A 17,651-nucleotide genomic window follows, 5' to 3' on the forward strand; every position below is an offset into this window, starting at 1 on the left:
AAAATTTACTATTTTAACCATTTTTAGGTTTACAGTTCAGTGGCAGTACATACATTCACATTGTTGTGCAAACAACACCACAACTAATCTCTGAGTCCTGGTCATCTTTCCAAACTGAAACTCTGTACCCATTAAACAATAACTCCTGACTCACCCCTCCTTCCAGTCTTTTTTATTTTTAAGAGTCTCCAAAATTGTATAAGCTTTAAATCCCACAAAACCTGGGCCCAGCCTCAACTGACAACCAGATATCCTGATCATTCTTTTTTTTTTTTGATGTGGACATTTTCAAAGTCTTTATTGAATTTGTTACAATATTGCTTCTGTTTTATGTTTTGGTTTTTTGGCCCTGAGGCATGTGGAATCTTAGCTCCCTGACCAGGGAGGGATTGAACCCGCACCCCCTGCATTGGAAGGCAAAGTCTTAACCACGGGACCGCCAGGGAAGTCCTTCCTGGTCATTCTTGAGCAAGCTTTTGAAATGATACCCAACCCTGCCCAAGTGACTTTAGCCTCAAACCAAAGGACAATCAACATAGTCGAGGAGACTCTCACCAAAGTGCTCATCAGTAAATGTGCAAAAGTCAACAATTGTGACAGCATCAACATCAATGTATACACAGAAAAACAAAACCAATAAGTTATTCATATTACTGGAATATATATTTATACAACTTTTTCCAGAAATTATGTTTGTCATTCTTAAGGTCCAACTTGATTGTAAATTAACCCTATTTTCTTCATTGCTTAGAATTATTGGTAAATAGTACCATAATTTCCTGTAAAATTTGTCCAGTAGAGTAGATAGTCATTTTATATAGTTCTATCAGCTTATTTTAAGTCTGGCTCAAAGTCACAGAAAACCTTTATTTCTTTCATACTTAAAAGAAGTCTGGAGGTACAGAGTTCAGGACTAGTATGATAATTTTATGATTCGCAAGGAATTGGAGCCCTTTTATCTTGCTATGCTATCATCCTTGACATGCCACTTCATGGCCCTAAAGGGCTGCTCAAGCTCCAGCCATCAAGTCTGTATTCCAGTCAGAAGGGTAAAACAAGGATTGGAAAAGAGCATATCCCCTTCCCATAATGATTCCTCATAGTAATTTCACCCAACACTTGAGTTTACCTCTTTTTTTTTTTTTTTTTTTTTGTCCTATGGCTTACCTAGCTATAAGGGAGACCAGAAAATGTAATATTTATTCCAGAAACTTGTGTCCAACTAAAAACCAACCATTCTATTACTAAAGGAATGGAGAGAATGGATATTGGGACAGACAACTAAGTATCTGTCAAATGTTTTTTTAAAGATTCAGTGTGCTAGTTTTTGAGGTTTGATGGGGGCAGGTAGGAAGGAATAGGAACTTAAGGCACCATTTTATCATTGTTTAGCATTTTGTTTAGAGCTTAAAGCTTGCTTTCTCATAATTAGCTATTTAGACTGGGTGCTAAAAAGCCACCCTCTACACACCACAAAAATGGGCTCAACAGGCTTATAAAGAGAAAAAGTCATCTTCCATATTGAAGGGAATTTTTGAATGTCTCAGTGGCCAAATACATCCAAACCATGTATCTGAGCCAATAAGATTTACTGCTGCAGGTAAGCTTTAACTGTGAAAAGCATCATATCCGCGTATGACTGCCATCACTTTTGTACTGTATGTTGTTTGCAGGGAGATGTAAACCACAGGATGCAGTCTCTGACCCCATCCTTAGAGAATGTTACCATAGAGGACATTTCTCCCGCATGGTAAACAAAAGAAAGCAAGGAACGTGAGTGCAGAAGTTGCTTTAGCCGTGAGGGAGCCGATAGAGCAGGGGCGTAATGGAAACGACTCAGAGAGGGAGCTGAATGAATCAGATAAGGGAAGCCTAGTGACCTTTCAGCCTTCTCCCTGACTTGTTAATGAAACACAAAAATAAACCTCCATGCTTGTACTTTGCATATGTTGGTCGTCAGATTGCTTTTCTAAATTGACTGTATTTAACCTTGATGGTGAATGTACCTTGATGATTAATAGATTCTGGAATTTTGTCCAAACTAGAATGTGATTTCTCCCTGAAATAGACTTGAATAGCAGTCAGGCTGCTTGGTTCTCTGCCTCTGATCTAGCCACCCCAAGATCTGGGCTCTTTCTTCCTGGGCTTGTTGATCCAGCAGAGCTGCTCATTGGGATTCTATTCCTCTCAGCTGGTAGGTACCCTCACCAAGGCAGCCTCTGGGTAAGAAACTGCTTGTTTCTACTGTTCTTCAGTGTGACTTCCTCAGGGAAATAAGGCCCGCAGAAGTAGCCAGCCAGCTGTAGGAGAACACACAGCAGGCACCTAGAGCCCCTCAACTCCTTCCAGAAACAGCAAAGGCTACTGCAGATAAACCAGGGTATGTGGGGCCCACATGGTACAAAGCTCAGGAAGGCTGGGTTTTAAATTGACAACAGCCTTTAAAACTCTTTGGGGGAAAACAAAAATAAAAATAAATTAAAAAATTCTTTGGGGGTAGTCGCATTCAGAGTAAGGGAGGGTTGAAAGGCAGGGAGGGTATTTTCCTTTTAGAAGCAGAAGGAGCTTCCTAACAGCCTTCCTTCTTTGCTTTGTGCCTGGTTCAGTACTTTCTTAGCAAGTTCTGGGGGAGCTCAGGTCCTGAGAAGGGCTGGGGGCTGTCAGGGCACTAAACAAGCTATAAAAGCACCCTGGAGGAAAAGGGAGGCTCCTCTGCATTTCCCTTTCCTGCAGGCCTGCCCTGGTTTTTCATGATGTCATCCATTCATCATTGTGATCTGATTGGTGGTCCCAGGCCTTGGCCAGCTGCCCAAGGCCAGAAGGGAAGAGAGAGATCCCGGGACAAATGCGCAGCAGGCCCCTGAGCATGTGCGGAAATGTTGTCATCAGTTCCACATAGAAAGACTTGGAACAAATCGAAGAAGACAGTCAAAGTCACAAGATCCTATCCAACCTTCCCTTCCCTGAATGCCTGGGAAGAATTCAGGCGCCTCTCTCCTGTGGATAGGGAACCAAATCCTGGAGTGGGCCTGGGTGTGGAGGAGGGACTGCTCTGCCAGATGGTTCATTCTCCAGAATTCAACCTGTTTCCTGAATCGGTGGTGTTTGAAAGCAACTTTGTCCAGGTACTCTTGGGCCGCTCAGAATGGCACTCCTTGATTCCTCTAAATCTGTTCCCACAATGTGACGGAGAGTCTGGCCCTGGAACTGGAGTGGAGTGACAACTGAGGCAAAGAGAGGAACCTAAGGCAAGGATACCCCATCTGACCCTGACTTTGCAGAGCTCCAGATAGGTTTTCTCCTGCAGTCACTCTGGGGAGAGAGGTCAAGTGTTGTCTGCTCTGAGTGGAGGATTTGGTAGCTTCCTCCCTCAATTTACTTCCTCCTCCAGGCTGTCAGCTCAAAGCAGATGAACAAAGAGGCAGTAAAATGAGCTGCCCTTTGAGGGTTCGGAACAGAAATGTTGGTGGGTGAAAGAATAGGAGCTGGATGCCCGGAGAGATCTGGGCTCAGAGTCCGGTCCACTGCTTTCTTATCAGGAGGTGTCATCAGGAAGGTGACCTGCACACCCTGAATCCCAGTTTCCTCTATTGTAATAAGAGTGGGACTGACCTGGCTGTTCCATGAAACACAGGAGGCAAAGGCTTTAGTGCAATGGCACTCAGTGCATTTTTGTTTCCTTGTCTGGGCTCCCCTCAGGCCAGATGGAACCCAGAATAAACAGAACTTGGAAGTTACAGGGACCTGACAGTGCAGAAAAGGTGCAGGAGATAATAGGGCCCCTCAAGAAAGTGCCAAAGGATAGGTTTTTCAAAGAAAATCCAGGAAACAGTCTGGGGAGGATTCACAGAAGTGTGACACACGTCAAGGAACTCTTGTGGGCAATCGCTAATAGTAGGTAAAGTAAATACTGGTACAGTTGTTTAACCAATATAGGTTAAAACTGTGGTTCCCAACAAGCGATGATTTTGCCCCTGCCACCAGGGGGCATTTGGCAATGTCTGAAGACATTTTGGGTTATCGCAATTTGTATGGGGGGAGGGTGGAGATTGCTCCTGGCATCTATTGGGCAGAGGCCATGGACGCTGCTAAATATCTTACAATGCACAGGACAGCTCCTCCCCCAAGCAAAGAATTATCCAGCCCAAACTGTGAATGGTGCTAAGTCTGAGAAACTCTCGCCTAAAGCGTACTGCTGCTTCTGCCGGTGCTCAGACTGTACCCTGGGGGTGCTGCTTTGCAGGTCAAAAAGAGCAGGAACTGGATAGGCATCTACAAAGCCTCCAACACCACGGCCCTTGGGGTGACCTCCTCTGTGCCCTGCCTGCCTCTTCCCAACATCCTCTTCATGGCCAACGTCAAATGGCACCATGGGCAGAGCCAGACATGGAACCAACCAACTATAGCCCCCAAGATCATCCTGAAGAGGTAAGCATCCTGAAGGGGGGCAAAGGGGGGCCATAAAGTAGACAGGAGTGAGGGCCAGTCTACATGCCCTCTTTCCTTCTCGCTGCATTCACTGCACTGAATTCTTAGGAAATCTCTCCACTTGGGACCAAGGGGCAAGGAAGCCAGGCAGTCTGGCAGATGAAGCACTGGCTGGGAGATGCAGGTTCTAGTCCTTATGCAACTAACTAGACTCAACTAATTTTTGAGTCACAAGTTACTTGCTGCATTGCAGTCTTCCTACTGGGAAAGTGAGTGGAACGAAGTCTCACTTGGAGCTGTAACATTATGCTTGTCGGGGATGAAACGGCCCTTTTAGATGTTTGAGCCTCTTCTGTAGGATATCTCAGGAATCTCTAGGTATTCCCAGAAGTCCAAGTAAACCCTTCATTGCTCCATGTTGCTTCAGTGATAGACCTCTCCATTATGTTCTAGGTACACCTATGGCAAGTACAGCCCAGACCCAGCTGACTAATACTAGATCCAAAGCCAGCTCCTGAGTCTTAGCTCCTTTGGGAAGAGTAATGGAGGCATTGAGGTCAATAAATGGACAAGCTGGACAGTGGGACCCAGCTCCTGTTGTGCTCTCAAGAAGGAAATTGAAAAGCCCTATGATCCCAGCTACCTTACTCCCAGGCTGTCCCTCTCAAGCAGGATCCAGGGAACACCAGCATGAGAATCATGGCAGGATGGGTAGAGGTTAGAATGCAGATTCCAGGGGCTCACCCCAGACCTACTGAATCTGAATCTTTGGGGTTATCTTGAGGTATCTGCATTTTAAACAAGCTCCCCAGGTGAATCTGATCTCCCCAAAGTTTGAGCACCACTGTGCTAAGCATTCTGTCTCCTACCCACCAAAGCCTCGGTTCTGAAGGAGACACTCCTCATTTTAATGAAGACAGGGTTGGATCAGAAGCAATATGTGTCTTCCCTCACGCCTTCAGGATTCTCCCTTTGAAGTTTGTGGAGCTCCAGGTCTGTGACCGCTTTCAACGTGTCCTGCGGTTGAGGACAGTCACGGAGAAGATCTACTACCTGAGGCTCCACCCTGACCATCCTCAGACTGTCTTCCACTTCTGGATCCGACTGGTTCAAATTCTGCAGAAGGGCCTGTCCATCACCACCAAAGACCCTAGGATTCTCGTCACTCACTGCCTGGTACCCAAGAACAGCTGCAGTCCCTCAGGAGACTCACAGGTAAGTGGGCACCATTGGCTCCTCCAGCCAAGGTCAGAGCTGAGCTGTAGAGCTTCAGTGAGCTGATACGGGGGCACCCTGGGAAGCCTTGCCTTAGGCCTTTTCTGACCAGCTTTACTGATTAAAATTCACCTGAGTGCACAGTTCAAATTTTTCAATAAATGTATGGAGTTGTGCAACCATCACCACAATCCAGTTTTAGAACATTTCTATCACCCTAAAAAATTCCCTCATGCCCATTTGCAGTCATTCCCTGTTCCTACTTTCTGCCCTAGGCAGCCACTGATCTGTCTTCAATCTCTACTCATATTTCTGAAACATTTCATATAAATGGAATCCTATAATATATAGGCTTTCGTGTCTGGCTTCTTTCACTTAGCATAAGGTTTTTCAAGTTCATCCATATCATAGCATGGGGCCAACTCTAGGGTAGAGTCACAGATTATCAATAATTTATTCCTTTCAATTGCTGAATAGTATTCAATTGTATAGATATACCATGTTTTATCTATTCACCAGTTGATGGACATTTGGATTGTTTCCAGTTTGGGGCTATTATGAATAATGCTGCTGTGGACATTTGTGTACGAGTTTTTGTATAGATGTATGTTAGGGTATGTTTTCATTTGTCATGGGTAGATTCCAAGGAATTGGAATTGCTGGGTCATATGGTAAGTTTATGTTTAAACCGGCAAACTGTTTTCCAAGGTGACAGTACCATTTTACATTCCCTCCAATAATGCATGAGCGTTTTAGTTTCTCCGCATCTTCACCAGCAATGGTATTGTTGGGAATTCCCTGGCGGTTCAGTGGTTAGGACTCTGTTCACTGCTGAGGGCCTGGGTTCAATCCCTGGTCAGGGAACTAAAATTCCACAAGCCACACGGCCAAAAAAAAAAAAAACAAAAACAAAACAATGGTATTATCTTTTTGTTTGTTTGTTTTTTGCGGTATTCGGGCCTCTCACTGTTGCGGCCTCTCCCGTTGCGGAGCACAGGCTCCAGATGCGCGCGCAGGCTCAGCAGCCATGGCTCACGGGCCCAGCTGCTCTGCGGCATGTGGGATCTTCCAGGACCGGGGCACGAACCCGTGTCCCCTGCATCAGCAGGCGGACTCTCAACTACTGCGCCACCAGGGAAGCCCGGTATTATCTTTTTAATTAAAGTCATTCTAGTGGATGTGTTATGTTTTTAATTAGGGTTTCCTGTCGAGCAACTTTACATGGGCTTATTAGTCATTTATGTATCTTCTTGGTGAAATTTCTATTCAAATCTTTCTTGAAACTTTAAAAAATATATATCTATTTTATTTATTTATTTGGTTGTGCCAGGTCTTAGTTGAGGCAGGCCGGCTTCTTAGTTGCAGCTCGCCTGCTCCTTAGTTGTGGCATGCAGACTCTTAGTTGTGGCATGCATGTGGGATCTAGTTCCCTGACCAGGGATCAAACCCAGGCCCCCTGCAGTGGAAGCGCAGAGTCTTAACCACTGGACCACCAGGGAAGTCCCTTGCCTATTTTTAAATTGATTGTTTTCTTCTTATTGAGTTGTAAGAGTTCTTTGCATATTCTGGATACAAGTCCTTTATCAGATGTATGATTTGTAAATATTTTCTCCTAGTCCGTGAGTTGTCTTTTCATTTTCTTAATGATGTCTTTTGAGGAGCAAAAGTTTAAAATTTTATTTTATTTATTTATTTTATTTATTTTTATTTTTGGCTGCGTTGGGTCTTTGTTGCTGCACGCAGGCTTTCTCTAGTTGTGGCGAACAGGGACCTCTCTTCGTTGCAGTGCGCGGGCTTCTCATTGCGGTGGCTTCTCTTGTTGCAGAGCACGGGCTCTAGGCGCGCAGGCTTTAGTAGTTGCAGCACGCGCTCCACAGCGTGTGGGATCCTCCCAGACCAGGGCTTGAACCCGTGTCCCCTGCATTGGCAGGTGGATTCTTAACCGCTGCACCACCAGGGAAACCCAGAAGTTTAAAATTTTGATGAAATGCAGTTTATCAATTTTTTCTTTTATGGGTCAGGCTTTTGGTGTTGTATCTAAAAACTCTTTGCTCAACCCAAAGTCACTAAGATGTTATCCTATATTTTCTTCTAGAAGTCTAGAAGACTTAGCTCTTACATTTAGGTCTCTGATCCATTTTGAATTAATACTTGTGTATGATGTGAGGTAGGGGTACTTTTTTAAGTACTTTTTTTTTTTTTTTTTAGCATGTGGATATACAACTGTCCTAGTACCATTTGTTGAAAAGCCTATCCTTTCCACATTGAATTGTCTTGACATCTTTGCCAAAAATCAATTGACCATAAATGTAAGGCTCTATTTCTCGCTTCTCAGTTCTGTTCCATTGATTCGTTTGCCTATTCTTGTGCCAATCCCACAATGTCTTGATTAACGTAGCTTTATAGTAAGTTTTGAAATTAGGTGTTGTAAATCTTCCAATTTTGCTCTTTTTCAAATTGTTTTGGCTATTCCAGATCCTTTGCATTTCCATGTAAATTTTAGGATCAACTTGTCGATTTCTACAAAAAAAAAAAAAAAAGCCTGTTGGAATTTTGATAAGGACATGTGGAATTTATATATCAATTTGGGGAAAATTGCCATCTTGACAATATTGAGTCTTTTAATACATGTATATCAAATGTCTTTCCATTTATGTCAATCTAATTTAATTTCCCTTAGCAATGTTTTGTAGCTTTCAGTTTACAAGTTCTATACTTCTTTTGTTCAATATATTCCTAAGTATTTGATTGTTGTTGATACTATTGTGAATGGAATTGTTTTCTTAATTTAATTTTTGCATCAGTCATTGAAAGTGTACAGGAATACAATTGGTTTTTGTGTATTAATCTTGTTTGTCAGTTGTAGTAGTTTTAGTGGATTCCTTGGGATTTTCTACATATGTGCATACATTCATGTCATCTGCGAATAAAGACAGCTTAACTTCATTTCCAGTTTGGATCCATTTATTTGTTTATTGCCTTATTGCATTAGTTAGAACCTTCAGTACAATGTTTAATAGAAGTAGCAAAAGTAGACATCCTCGCCTTGTTCCTGGTATTAGGGGAAAAACATCGAGTCTTTTATTAAGTATGATGTTAACCATGGGATTTTTGTAGATGCCCTTTATAAGGTTCAGGAAATTCCCTTCTATTCCTTGTTTATTGAGAATTTTTATCATGAGTGGGTATTAAATTTTGTCAGATGCTTTTTCTCCATCTGCTGAGATGATCACATATTTTGTCCTTTATTCTATTAATATAGTATATTACATTAATTCACTTTTAGATGTTAAACCAGCCTTGTGTTCCTGCAATAAATTCCATTTGGTTACGGTCTGTATGATCCTTTTTATATATTACTGGATCTGGTTCACTAGCATTTTGTTAAGGAGTTTTGCATCTATGTTCATTAGAGATATTGGTCTGTAGTTTTCCTGTGATAGCCTGGCTTTGGTATCAGGGTAATACTCCCCTTACTGAGTAATTTGGGAAGTGTTCCCTCCTCCTCTATTTCTGAGTTTGTGACAATTGGTTTTACTACTTCTTTAAATATTTGATAGAATTCAGGGAAGCCACCTGGGCCTTTTTGCCCCAGGCCTTATAGTATAATGAACAGAAGCCTGACTTGAGTTACAACACAAAATCCATGAAGGCCGAGATTTTTATCTGTTTTCATCACTTCGACTCCCCAGTGCCTGGCACGTAGTTGATATTCAATAAATATTGAATGGCTATGAGCTGTGTGCACAACTGGGGCATCTCTGGGGTATCACAGGCAACAGGAAAAAAGGCAGTTTTACTCTGGCATAAAAAAGTAGCTCAACGTAGGCTATTTCTTAGAGAAATGAATTTGAAAAACATTAAATTCCTACAATAAACATTTAATCCCCTTCCATTTAAATATAAAACCAAGTAGCATAAGCTTTATTAAAGTTTATATTAATAGGCTATTCAATAACGTATTAAGGTATGTTAATAAGAATAGCTTATCTACTAAATTATGTTTAAAGTTTTCAGGGACAATGTTATTCTCAGGACACCAAAGGATATTTATAACGGTACGGGGGTATAAACAAACAGATATGGCCTCAGAATTGCCTCTCTGCGCAATTGGCATGGCTCTGTCTGATAGGACAGCTGAGTTCTAACCTTTAGGGTCTGGACCATGATATTAGGAAAATGCAGAGAGGCTGAGAACTTACACCTGGTTTTGCTTTTTTCCTCCATCTAGTTAGTGCAGAAGAAACTCCAAGCCTCCCAGCCCAGTGAGAGCCTCGCGCAGCTGATGGCCAAGGGGGAGAGTGAGGCCCTCTCTCAGATTTTTGCCGACTTGCACCAGCACAACCAGTTCAGGTACATGACTCAAATCCAGCCGGCATGACGTCCCCAGATGGTCTGCGCTGGGAGATCCAGAAACCAAGTTATCTTGGTCAATGGGTACAGGGAGGTGCATGAAGTCTTGCCCCTCAGTATCCAGTCTGTATTCTTGACTCAGGGCAACCTTTTCCTGGTCTCTTTGCCTAATTCTTCTCCACAAGCATCGTGGGCTTGACCCCAGAGGAGGAATTTTATAAAAAATGGAAAGTAGCTTCTTCAATATTCAGAATAAATTAGTAACACAGGTGGAAAAGTAAAACCTAATTTCTAAACTAGTTTCTAGTCCTACAGAAAAGTAATCAAAACGTTGTTTAAAATGTCATCATCTGTCACTGGGTTCCATTACCTACTTACCTGGCCTCTGCTTGAACTTTATGGAGCTTCTATAGTCACTTTTTTTTTTTTTTAATGTTTTCTGGAAAGCTCCCTCCTGCAGGCCTGTCTTCTCCATGCCTGAGGAAATGTCCTTACATGTACAGATGACTTAGGGTTGCGTCTTAAGACCGGTTGGTATGAGAGAGACAGAGGTCGAGAGCACTTAGACCACAGGGCACCACGGCCAGAGAGCAAAGATAAAATGGGAACCGGGGTCCTAGTGAACTTGATCTGTGGTGTCAAAGAAAAGGAAGAACAGAAAAAAATTTAGTAAATGTCACCGGAAGAGAAAAACGAGGTGTCAGAGAGAAGGAGATTTTTGTCATAACAGGGACCAGCAACTCAGAGACAGAATTTTAAAAAAGAAAGTTTTCTTTGTGAATGCCAGTAATAAACTGAAAACCAGGAGAGCTCAGAGGATGCAATCTCTCATAATGGGTAAGAGCTCACACAACCCTGGGCCCAAGTCACCACTCTGACTATGAGCCCTTGGGGGCATATTGCTTAACTCTGCTGGGCCTTGGTTTTTACACCTATAAAGTAGAAATTGCGGTACTGCCAGCCTCAAGCAGTTCGTGTCAGGATTAAATGAGCTCACGTGCATCAAGTGCTCGGCCCATCCTCAGCAAATTTACAGGAGGATGTAATAAACTCTCAATTAATATTAACTTGTAGGGAATTCCCTGGCGGTCCTGTGGTTAGGACTCTGCGCTCTCACTGCTGAGGGCCTGGGTTCAGTTCCTGGTCGGGGAACTGAGATCCCGCAAGCTGCGAGGCGCGGCCAAAAAGAAAAAAATTAGCTTGTATTATTAATCCTAACTTGAGCTGGAAGTAGAAAAACTATTAACACAAGAAAAAGACTTGTTCGTTGCCCGCTGTTAAAGAATTTATACTGTGCTTGTCACTCTGTATATCATACAGAGAGCTGTAATGAAGGAAGATGTAAGATGGTAAGATGTCACATTGCTGAGCTGGAGAGCCCTGGACTCTAATGGAGGAAGATACTTGGTATCTAATAGCAAGATATTTTGACTGTCTTAGAATGTTAACTTACAGATTTTCTTTATTACTCTGGGAAGGACGGCTTCTGTTTATACCTCACTGGTCACAATTCACTCACATGGCCACACCCAGCTGCAAAGGAGGCTGGGAAATGCAGCCTCCATTCCACATAGCCATGGGCCCAACACAAAATTAGATGTTCTGCCCCGGAGGGAGAAGGGAAAAGGGCATGCTCGGGACCTACTGGCAATCTCCGGCACAGACAGCTTTTAATATCTCCAGGAGGTCAGAGGAGTCAAAGACCTGAAGGAGAAACATGCACAAGCCAGTTAAAGGGCGGAGAAAGCTGTGCAGGGTAAGGCAACAAATGAGGCTTCGCCCTGAGGAAGAAGCTTGGTGAGTGCAGAGAAAGGGAAGGAAGGCCAGTAGGGAAGTGGGGATGGTGGTAGGACGACATACGTAGAAGTGGACAGGGACCAAGCCAGGCAGGGGCTGGGAAGCCATGCGAATGGATTTAGATTTTAAGTGTAATGGGAGCCTTAGCAGCATTTTAAACAGGGAAGTGGCATGATCCCATGTACATTTTAAAAAGGTCATGCTGGCTGTTGCCGTGACAGTGATTTGAAGAGAGGGAGGCTAGGTGTGGAGGGACCAGCCAGGGAGCTATGGCAACTGAGTCTGGGCTGTCATGTACAAGACGGATCAGAGGGATGTGAGAAACAGGGAACATTGAATTTTTGCTTCCTTCTCTCAATAATTGCTTTGTACAGACATTTAGTTTCTTCTCTTTAATTTTTCAGCATGCAGCCCTGAGTGATGATTTTTCTCCTCATTTAGGCAGGTTCTAGTCTGGTTGTGGTTATAGCGGTTTTTGAACGTTGGCAGCAACATGCAATGTACAGCAAATAAAATAAATGGCCAAGACGCAGGACCAAACAGATGGAGTCACACCCACTCCACCTCAGCAATATCAGCAGCCTGGGTTCTGCTGCCCAAACTCCACCCCATCCCGCCTCCCCCTTCCCTATTTTTTCTTCTGCTACTTTAATATGCGTCACACCCACCCAATATAGTCACAGCTGGCCTTTTTCACATTTATATCTGCCTCTAAAGCTTTTGTTGCATCAAGAAAAATATAACTGGAAACAAGATTTAAAATGAGAGTTTCATGCTCTATTCTTTTCCTTTTGATTTCCATTTTCTTGATCCTGAAATGGCTGGAGTTCCAGGAGCAGCAAAAAGACAGAGAAGAAAAAGGACAGTCCAGGTAACGGAGGGCACGGGGCACCCTTGTCTCGGAGGATTTTCTGCTCTGCAGATATAGGAGTAAGATTGCCTCTAGTACCCCACCCCAACTTTCCTGGTGCCGTCAGGGTTGCCGTCATCCTCCCGTACCTTAGTTTGAGTTCCTCCGGGATCTTTGGCCACCATAGTCAATTTGGCATCAAATCCTATTAATTCCTTTCTTTCAAATGTTTCTTATATTCTTTACTTCATTTCTACTCCCACAGATGCCACCCTAGTCCACTTTATCATCTCTTGCCTGGACCACGGCAGCAATCTTCTGCTAGTTCATTCATTCATTTATTCATTCAAAAGCATGCACTGAGCACTTGGTAAGAGCCAAACACTGTTGAAGGCTTTGGAATCACAGTGAAGAAAGACACAGCACCCCCTTCAAGGGGTTTATAATTTTTGGAGTCAGATGGGTAAATCCCCAAATTACATAACCTCTCCTTCCAGGCAACATTCAAAGCTCAAGCCTGGGGTGCCACAGGCGCACAAAGGCAGGCCTCTCTCCCTCCTCCCGGGAAGCTGTCCCAGAAGGCCTGGGGTCTGAGCTGAGTCAGAGAGGATAAGTAAGAGTGGGCTGGCCAAGGTGGATGAGGCGGGGTTTCTAGGAAGAGACGCAGAGTCTGTGTGAGACAGCATGACCCATTCTGGAAACAGCAGCCCTGTTCCCGATTTATTTCTGGGTTCTAGTTTACCCCAGATCCACTCATTATGGCATGGATGATCCTGCATGAACTTTCCCCTTGTACCCATCTCACCTGGTCACTGTCCCCTCCTCAAATGGGAGCCCTCTGACTCCTCCTGTTCTCCAGCCCAAATCTTCTGCTCTGGTCAAACCTCAGCTACCCTTCCCCATGCCTTATTCATCCCCCTCTCCTCCCTTCCTCCTGATGCCACCCTAAACCCTACCTAACCTTTCAGGTCCACTCACGACACCTTCCTGCCCAGACAAATCTCTCCTTGCTCATAACCTCTCTTACACAACATACTATCCCTGATTGTTTCATAGGCTTAAGTCTTGTTTCTTCAACCAATACTAAATTTTTCTGGTGCCTCTGAATTTCTACAGTGGCAAGCACAGGGCTGGGAACACAATAGGAGCTCAATAAATATTTGTGCACCACACCACTAAGAAATTATTCCTCCAAATTGGCTCAGGAGGCAGTCAGAATATCATGTTATATTTAGAGATTTAGAGGAATGTGTAGATCCCAGGGGAGCTGTGCCAACTATTATCCAAACCAGGGGTTGCAGCTCAAACATCTGCAGGGGGTATAGAGGAGTAAAGAGACTAAGTGTCATAGATATAAGAAATGGCTGGGTTTCCTCTCAACTCTATCATTGGTAAAACAACAGCTGGGCTGACACTTGGTTTCAGCATTGAGGAGACAATAGGGAGTGGTGGGGACAGTGGCATGAAAAAGTGAACGTTTCAATTAAAGCTTCAACTAATTGTTGCCACGCTGTAACACAAGCCTGGGGTTGCCAGATACTCTGATTTTTCAAGAAAAAACAAAAATGTGAATTTTTATATCACATACCCCCCCCCCCACTTCATAAAATACTAAAGTACAGTACAGGCCAACACTTAGTGGGCAAACAAAAGGTATCCACAGACCAAAGTGAGCCCGGAGGCTGCCAGTTCACAACCCCTGTTCTAGATGGTAAATAGAGCTGACTGCTGGCCCATGTTTTCTCCAAGTCTAGAAGTGCTTTCTCATATTATGTGACTGCTAATACAATGGTGATTCATTAATTAATGTTTTTCCACATACATTCAAACACAGACACACACACACATACACATACACTCAAAACATACCGCATGAGATTAAAGAAGACAGAAATAGAGAATATTTCAAACTTATTTCTAGGACTTGAGAGAACAGCTAGAATTTCAGACTCATAGGCCATCTGTGTCGTGGGAACTGTTGTTCCCAAGATGCCCCTAGGATGATTTCAGTTAACCATCCTGGGGTGTCCTCAGGACCCTGCTCTTTCCTCGGAGCTGAAGGAACCCCTCTTTTCTCTTTGGGCCAGGTAGTGTACCCTTTCAGTTTGGAAGGACAGTCACACCCCAGCCTCTTGGAACTTTTGGATGACGAGAGAGAAAGAGAGAGAGACAGAGACAGAGACAGAGAGACAGAGACAGAGACAGAGAGAGAGGGAGAGAAAGAGCGTGGGCGCTACATTTGGAAAAGCCAGCGTCCCCAAGCTTACCTGTGTCGTTGAATCTTTCAACTCCCTATCAGTGGGTGGTGTGACCTATCACAGTGCTTCCCAAACTTTCATGTGCAAATGGTCCCCTGAGGATCTTGTTAATATGCAGATTCTGATTCAGTGGGTCTGGGTGGACCTGAGTCTGCATTTTTCACATGATCTAGGGGATGCCAAGGCTGCTAGGCTGCAAGCCACCCTTTGAGTAGCTGAAGCCAAGTGGACCAGGAACAGGCTCTGGCTTCAGGCCATCTGCGTTCAAGGCCATTGCCAGTTCAGCTAGCTGAATCTCCTAGGGAAACTCACTTGGTTAACCTCTCCAAGCCACGTTGGTTGCCTCCTTTTACTGGTACTGCCTTGTTCACATGACGTAGTGGTAAAAACACGGGCTCTGTTGCCTGGTTATCTGGCTTTGAATTCCGGCCTTGCCTCGTCATTTTGTGACCACAGGTAAGTGACTTAAACTTGCTGGGCCTCAGAATCCTCATGCATCAAATGGGGACTATGGCAGCACTGACCTCTCGGGGGTTGTTGTGAGTATTAAAAGAGCATTGACGCCTGTAACTGTTTGGAACAGCGCCTGGCCCATAATAAGCACCTCGCAAATGTTGGCTGGCCTCTGTAAGAGTGCTCTGTGAATTAAAGTACACAAATGCATTCCCTTTTTGACCTAGAAAAAAAACGTCCCAGCGAAGACGCCATCCCTTGCACCCGAGACCTCAGTTGGAGGGAGTCGTTCACCTATGGAGAGTGGGAAAGAGAGAACCCCACTGGGCTGCAGCCCCTCTCACTCCTCAGCACTCTGGCAGCCTCCACCGGCCCCAGCTGGCACCACTCATAGGTACGGTGATGGGATTAATCCAGCTGCCTTCCTGGGACAGGCCTGGAATTCTACCTCAGGTCTGGGTTCAGGTCCTAGGGTCCTGGGGATGATTCCAGGAGGCTGTGGGGTAGGAGTGGGGGGCCTCTTTCTTTCTTTTTTTTAAATTATTATTTTATTTTTTAATAAATAAATTTATTTATTTTTGGCTGTGTTGGGTCTTTGTTGCTGCGCACGGGCTTTCTCTAGTTGTGGTGAGTGGGAGCTACTCTTCGTGGTGGTGGTGCGTGGGCTTCTCATTGCAGTGGCTTCTCTCATTGTGGACCACGGGCTCTAGGCGCTCAGGCTTCAGTAGTTGTGGCTCGCGGGCTCTAGAGCGTAGCCTCAGTAGTTGTGGCGCACGGGCTTAGTTGCTCTGTGGCATGTGGGATCTTCCCGGACCAGGGATCGAACCCATGTCCCCTGCACTGGCAGGCGGATTCTTAACCACTGCACCACCAGGGAAGCCCTCAGCCCTCTTTCCTCTTGCCCTGTTCTTCTTTACCTCCAACTGGCCTGAGTGAAACCCTAAGTATGGCACCTCCAGGGCCACCAGAGGGCCCTGGGAGTTCCTGCAAGTGGCTCTGAAGGGACAGAGACTAGCAGGACGCTGTCGTCACTAGAGCTGCCTTCTCCCTGCAGTGTGGGAGGCATGAGGGTCTGCCTCTGCAGCGGGGAGGGGGGAGCTCCTTTTCCTTCCCTGAGCTCCTTGGGGACCCCAACCTTCCACTGAGGAGAGTGGGAAGGAACTAGGGGCCCTAGCTGGGGCCCAGCCCTTATCTTCCCAAACTCCAACCCTCATCCATCCATCCATGTATTCATTTAACAGTTATTCATTAAGTACTTCCTTTGTGCCTCTGTCTGACCAGAGAGAGACCCTTAAAGAAGGTAGAAGTGGTTATATGTTTTCCAGAGTAAAGTATTATCAATAAACCACTAACGCTTACAAGTTACCTGTTATTAATAGTTGACAATTTAAAAAATTAACAGAAGTATCTAGGTGCCCACAGAAGAGCTTTTAAGGTGTTATATCTTATTGAAAGCTTTTCTCTCCTACACCTACAGGAAGTTCTATTTGAGCCACACTTTCACACTGGAGAGAATCTATGCAGCCCTCGCCAACGCCACTGCAGCATTCAGCTTTCTGAGGGACTCTGTCTGGATGGAAGGGAGGAGAAAGCTGTAACTAAGGAAAAACTAGAATAATCTCACGCTGACAACATAGCCTTTCCCTGGAGAACCACTTGGGAGCATGGCTCCTGGATGAGAAGCATTATTCTAGCATCATTCCAGTCCATAACTTCATGTCCTCACCACTGCACATCACCACACCTCACCACCGTTCCAGCACAAGAAGATGTGCTCTCAGAAGGACCAGGACCAAGAGGTGGAGAGAAGGAAGGAAAGAGAACCAGGACCAGAGGAGAGGTGGAAGAGAGCAAAACAGGGGTGAAGAGGAATGTGGAGGGCAAAATCAGAGAAGAAGGAAGATGCAGAAAAGTGGTGACAGAAAGAAACAGAAGAGAGGACAAGAGAAGTCACCTCTGAGAGAGGCCTCACCGAGCTTCTATTTATCTAATTTAAAACTTGAAAGTAAGGCCATATACCAAAAGAGATACGTGTTTTCTTCTCCGCTCAGATTCCTCTGGATAAGGATGAGGAGACAGAAATGAATTCCAGCCAAAGGCTTCTCCTTAAATGTCCCTTTTTGCCAGTTTCTCTTGTTAGTCCCTCTTTTCTGATTCAAGCTTTAGACCTTCTTCCTTAGTGCATTCCCAAACTTGAACTTGCTAGCCTGGCCCTGCTGTTCCAAATGGCGGTTTGGGTTTGAGGCTGCAGAAAGGTTCCTGCAGAAGGTTGTTAAGACAAGGTCTGTGAAATAGGC

At 44.6% G+C, this 17,651-nt stretch overlaps 1 protein-coding gene across 1 annotated transcript; it reads left to right on the forward strand.

Moving 5' to 3' along the window:
* The first annotated feature begins 2,876 nt into the window (after positions 1-2,876).
* On the forward strand, positions 2,877-15,748 carry GARIN1B (golgi associated RAB2 interactor 1B). Its single transcript, XM_065883954.1, has 7 exons — positions 2,877-3,125; positions 4,244-4,428; positions 5,391-5,643; positions 9,875-9,996; positions 12,621-12,664; positions 13,852-13,854; positions 15,582-15,748. Exons 1-7 carry the CDS (start codon positions 2,877-2,879, stop codon positions 15,746-15,748), a joined length of 1,023 nt encoding a protein of 340 aa, XP_065740026.1.
* The last annotated feature ends 1,903 nt before the right edge of the window (positions 15,749-17,651 follow it).

This window comes from Phocoena phocoena, chromosome 9, assembly GCF_963924675.1.
Source record: "Phocoena phocoena chromosome 9, mPhoPho1.1, whole genome shotgun sequence".
In the NCBI taxonomy this organism is placed as follows: Eukaryota; Metazoa; Chordata; class Mammalia; order Artiodactyla; family Phocoenidae; genus Phocoena; species Phocoena phocoena.